We start from the raw sequence: 5,405 nt of genomic DNA on the forward strand, positions 1-5,405 counted from the left end.
GCAATCTGAGATGTGATTTCTTGTACGGCGCGTTTACAATACACGCATGGTCGACTTCCGTACGTATTTCTTATTCTATTGTTTTCTTGTGTTCTTGTTACCTTATCATGTGTCTTGAATCTCGATTACGATACAAGACCACTCTACGGTACATAAGGCTACCTGTCGAATGAGGAATGCTCCAGAGTCTTACACCTGGAGCATCCCTCGTATGTCCCATTACTTCTGTTCACATGTACTTATACTTACGAGCCGTGCAGTGACCTCTGTGTCGCTGCAGGTATGAATACAGAGTCTTACACCTGGAGCATCCCTCTGACCTCTGTGTCGCTGCAGCTCCTGCTCTCCGGTCTTGTCACCTCACCCAGTCGCGCCACTGCGTTTACGGCGTTAGCTGTACCCTAGCGCCATAACTTACGTTGTTAGGTTATGAGCCCCGCCTTTGGCGGCTGGGGTGTCTATTAGTACTCGCGTACACGCTGGTATTGTATGCCGCATTTTCTACGCTATCGACAGACCGTTACACTCGCGCGCTGCGCATATTCCTTCGCGTCACGTACGCTAAGGCTTCGACAAGGTTACGAAGACTCGGACCTTACAGATCTACCTCCCTATCGCTCAAACTCACCACTCGCTCATCTCGCTCGAATCGACCTCGACGTTCTCACATTCACTTCCCTGGTCCCCTCGACTAGCGTTCCGAGCACGCCTGTCATGTCCACAACTGTTGCCAAAGAATTTTCCGAAGTCCCGAAGCTGTCGTCCGATGGCTCGAACTATCGCATATGGCTTGGCCGCGTCGAACGCGCTGCCGGTGCCTGTGAAGCAGAGGAGTTGCTTGTTCGCGCGGCGGATGCTTCTTCGGCTGCAGAACTAAAGCTGAATAAGCAAATGCTCAATGCGATCACAGGGAAGTTTCCTGACTCACTATTCAAGAAGTATATCAGTGTCACGGAAGTTCACTCCGTGATGTCTGGCTTGAAGATGGAGTTCGGGATGTCCACTGCTGCTTCCGAAGCATGGACAGAGGCGAAGCTTTTCTCGCTACGCTGCACTGATGAACGGAAGGTTCGTCAGCACTTGGACCAGCTGTCCGAGCTCAAGGACAAGCTCTCCGAGATGAATGTGAAGATCGAGGACAGAACCTACATTAATGCCATCACCACATCGATTCCCCGCTCCTTCACTCCTGTCGTCACTGCCATCACAACTGCTACTGACATTTATAACTCGACTCTGGGAGCTGGCGCCACGCGCCGCATTGTAACCTCCGCAGAGATTGTCAAAGCGCTCCGCGCTGAAGCAGATTCACGCGCGGTCCTCAAGGTCACTGACAAGAACGTTACAGCTAATGCTGCATTCACCAATGGACGTGGCGGGACACAAGGACGCGGACGCGGACGCGGCGGAAATCGCGGACGTGGTGCGAACTCGAGTAAGAGCAGCACTCCCCGTTCCGAGGACGATTTGACGTGCTTCAAGTGTGGTGGAAAGGGGCATCGTTCTCCGGACTGTCCGTCGAAGAAACAGTTCTATCAGAAGGCGAAGAAGTCAGAAGCTGCATCTACCAGTGCAGGTACGAGCGACAACAAGACAAAGACTGATGCAAAGCCGAAGGAGGGCGCAACAAAAGGCTCGTCTGCATCAGCTGTTGTCACAGCCGTCGAATCATCGGCACACTTCGAAGAGGCCTGGAGTGCCTGTGCAGCGATTCCTTATGAGGAGGCGATTGTCATTGACTGCTCTGACCTAGCCGCACAGGAGGAGGTCCATATCCCGGACGCATACCATGCTTTTGCTGGTATTATTGAATCCGGACATCGTGTCGATATTTTCGACTCTGGCGCATCACGGCACATGACACCGCACCTTGATCGTCTCTCGAATTTCCGCACCACCACTCCGCATCAGATTCGCGCTGCAAATTCTGAAGTATTTTACTCACATGGTGTCGGCGACATGCTGCTGCACCTACCTGCGGAGAATGGCGGCAATCACATCCACCTTAAGGGTGTTCTTCATGCGCCCAAGATGCACGCAACCCTTATCTCGTTGGGTGTTATCGAAGCAGCTGGCTTTGCGTGGATTGGCTATGATGGCCACCTGAATATTTGCAATAAGCATAACGACATTGTCATAACAGTTCCGCGGGAGGATCACCTGTATCGGATCTTCTACGAGTCAACTCATGCTTCACTTGCTACTTCGGCAGTACCACTCTCACTCTTTGAAATCCACAAAAGGCTCAGTCACGTCAACTATGGCTACCTTAAAGCTATGCTACGTCAGAATCGGCTTACCGGTATCACACTCGATCCATCCCATGGCGAAGAGGTCGAGTGCAAGACTTGCCTTGTTGCGAAGGCCCGTCGCGCACCCATATTGCCTGCGCGCCAGTCTCCGCTTGCCGATAAATTCGGCGAACATCTTCACATGGATATCTGGGGGCCCGCATCTGTATTGACCATCGACCGCTGCAGGTATGCCTTGACGATTGTCGACGACGCAACCCGATGGCTAGAGATGCCGCTTATGCGGGTCAAGTCCGAGGCATTCGGGAAGTACGTGGCTCTTGAGGCGCGGCTGCTGACGCAGTATGGTGTCCGCGTGAAGACTGTCCAATCTGATCGAGGCGGCGAGTTTCTTTCTACTGATATGGACGCCCACCTCGAACGTGCTGGTACCATGCGTAAGCTGACGGTTCATGATACACCTGAGCACAATGGTGTTGCTGAACGTACGCACCTCACAACCTTTAACGGTGTGCGCGCTGCACTTGCTGGCTCCGGTCTTCCCAAATGGCTGTGGGGCGAAGCTCTCGCCTACGTGGTCCATGTATACAACCGGACAGCTCGCCACGCACTGCAGGGTCGTTCGCCATTCGAAGTGCGCTACGGTCATGCCCCAGATGTGTCCAATTTGCGGGAATGGGGGTGCCATGTTGTTGTCTCTGTTCCGACAGACTCGAAGTTGGATGCTCGTGGACGTGAGGCTTGCTGGCTTGGCCTGGATCGGACGTCAAATGGGCACCGTATCTATTGGCCTAAGGAGCGGAAGATTTCTGTCGAGTGGAATGTCATTTTCAGCTCGGAGTCTCCGCGCGTCGAGGGGGAGCACGATTTTGACATTGGACCTACCTCACATGTTTCCGACACTGCTTCACCTCCTCTCAAGCGTTTGCGCCATGTTCCTGAACCTGCGCGCTCGCCATCACTTGAGCCTGGCGAGATCCGTGAACCTGTGCACCCCGACATCGTCACAGGCAAGCGCAAGCGCACACCGAGTGCTAAGCTTCGTGCTATTGCGTCTGGACGAGCTGAGGGTGCACTCACTGAGATTACCATTGATGAGAGCGAGGAATCCGAGGTCCTCGCATACTCTGTGGGTGCTGCTGCATCTGACTCCCTTGGCTTTGATCCTCGCTCTGTTGCGGAAGCAAAGCGTCGTCCCGACTGGCCCAAGTGGCAGGAGGCAATGAGAGACGAGATCAAGAGGTTGGAGTCAAGGAAAGCGTGGGTATATGTGGACCCGCCGCCGCGTCAAGCCGGACACAATGTGGTTGGCTCGAAATGGGTTTTTCGAATGAAACGTGACGCCCGTGGGGAAGTCACTGGCTACCGCGCACGCTTAGTCGCTCAAGGCTTCACGCAAGTCGAAGGTGTCGATTATTTTGCTGATGACACCTATGCTGCAGTCTGCAAACTGGCATCAATTCGAGTCATTCTCTCTGTTGCAGCTCGCAATGGTTGGTTCACGCACCAAGTGGATGTCAAGAGTGCATACCTTTATGGTAAGCTGCGCGAAGACGAGAAGATATATATGCGCCCTCCTCCCGACATCGAGCTCGACGGCCTGACAGCTGGTCAAGTCTTACTGCTTCTGGTCGCGCTCTATGGACTCCATCAATCCGGACGACGCTGGTACGTTCGTCTGCGCAAGATTCTTGAAGGGTTCAAACTCGTATGGCTTGAACATGATCACGCCGTTTTCTATCGGCGTCATCCCGACGGTGAAATATCCATCATATTCCTCCACGTTGACGACATGACACTTGTTTGCTCGTTGCTCGCTAATCTACTCCATCTCAAGGAGATGATCAAGGCCGAACTCGAAATTACGGACAACGGCGAGCTCCATTGGCTCCTCGGCATTGAAGTCAAACGCAACCTCGAGAAACACACAATTGCACTCTCACAGCGTGCGTACATTGACTCTATCGTTGCACGCTACGGTTTCTCGGATGCAAAACCCCTCGCACAGCCCATGGATCCGCATGTCCGGCTCTCCATCGATCAATGCCCCGTCTCCACAGCTGAATACGCTGCAATGCGAGACAAGCCATATCTCGAAGCTTTGGGGGCACTACAGTACGTTTCTGTAGCCACTCGTCCTGATATCACGTTTGCAGTTGGGCAACTCGCTCAATTCGGTCGTAATCCCGGACTCGCGCATTGGAATGCGCTGAAGCGTGTTTATCAATACCTCAAGGGCACTGCCGATGTCTGGCTTGTGCTAGGCGGCTCGGAGGACAACGAAATCGTTGGCTACTCTGATGCCGACGGCATGAGCACAGAAGGGTGTCGCGCAATCTCGGGCTACGTCTTCATGCTCAACGGAGGCGCTGTCTCTTGGTCATCAAAGCGACAGGATCTCGTCACACTGTCGACCACTGAGGCCGAATATGTTGCGCTGACTCACACTAGCAAAGAAGCCATCTGGCTTCGCTCTTTCATCAAAGAGCTGTTCGGTGACCCCGAACAACCCCTTCCTCTTCGCTCCGACAATCAATCTGCTATCGCACTCGCCAAGGACGACCGCTTTCATGCACGCACCAAGCACATCGACATACGATTTCATTTTATCCGCTATGCCATCGCTGAAGGCAAAATCTCACTGTCCTACTGCCCAACAGAAGACATGACTGCCGATATCTTGACCAAAGCGCTGCCGTCGCTGAAATGCAAACACTTTGCTTCGTCCATGGGACTCTCGAAGGTTTGAGGGGGAGTGTCGCAATCTGAGATGTGATTTCTTGTACGGCGCGTTTACAATACACGCATGGTCGACTTCCGTACGTATTTCTTATTCTATTGTTTTCTTGTGTTCTTGTTACCTTATCATGTGTCTTGAATCTCGATTACGATACAAGACCACTCTACGGTACATAAGGCTACCTGTCGAATGAGGAATGCTCCAGAGTCTTACACCTGGAGCATCCCTCGTATGTCCCATTACTTCTGTTCACATGTACTTATACTTACGAGCCGTGCAGTGACCTCTGTGTCGCTGCAGGTATGAATACAGAGTCTTACACCTGGAGCATCCCTCTGACCTCTGTGTCGCTGCAGCTCCTGCTCTCCGGTCTTGTCACCTCACCCAGTCGCGCCACTGCGTTTACGGCGTTA

At 53.0% G+C, this 5,405-nt stretch overlaps 1 protein-coding gene across 1 annotated transcript; it reads left to right on the forward strand.

The window, feature by feature from the left end:
* Window positions 1-465: 465 nt before the first annotated feature.
* Window positions 466-1,397, forward strand: POSPLADRAFT_1039016 (hypothetical protein). Its single transcript, XM_024477477.1, has 3 exons — window positions 466-873; window positions 929-1,054; window positions 1,150-1,397. Exons 1-2 carry the CDS (start codon window positions 490-492, stop codon window positions 968-970), a joined length of 426 nt encoding a protein of 141 aa, XP_024342064.1. The 5' UTR covers window positions 466-489; the 3' UTR covers window positions 971-1,054; window positions 1,150-1,397.
* The last annotated feature ends 4,008 nt before the right edge of the window (window positions 1,398-5,405 follow it).

The sequence above is a fragment of the Postia placenta genome (assembly GCF_002117355.1).
Source record: "Postia placenta MAD-698-R-SB12 unplaced genomic scaffold POSPLAscaffold_3, whole genome shotgun sequence".
Taxonomy (NCBI): Eukaryota; Fungi; Basidiomycota; class Agaricomycetes; order Polyporales; family Adustoporiaceae; genus Rhodonia; species Rhodonia placenta.

Bases quoted from the DNA above. Each gene is read 5' to 3' on its own strand.
- POSPLADRAFT_1039016 (XM_024477477.1), top strand. From the start codon at position 490: ATGCCGCATTTTCTACGCTATCGACAGACCGTTACACTCGCGCGCTGC. The intron at 874-928 runs CTAAAGCTGAAT...TTCCTGACTCAC, and splicing joins ATGCTTCTTCGGCTGCAGAA to TATTCAAGAAGTATATCAGT.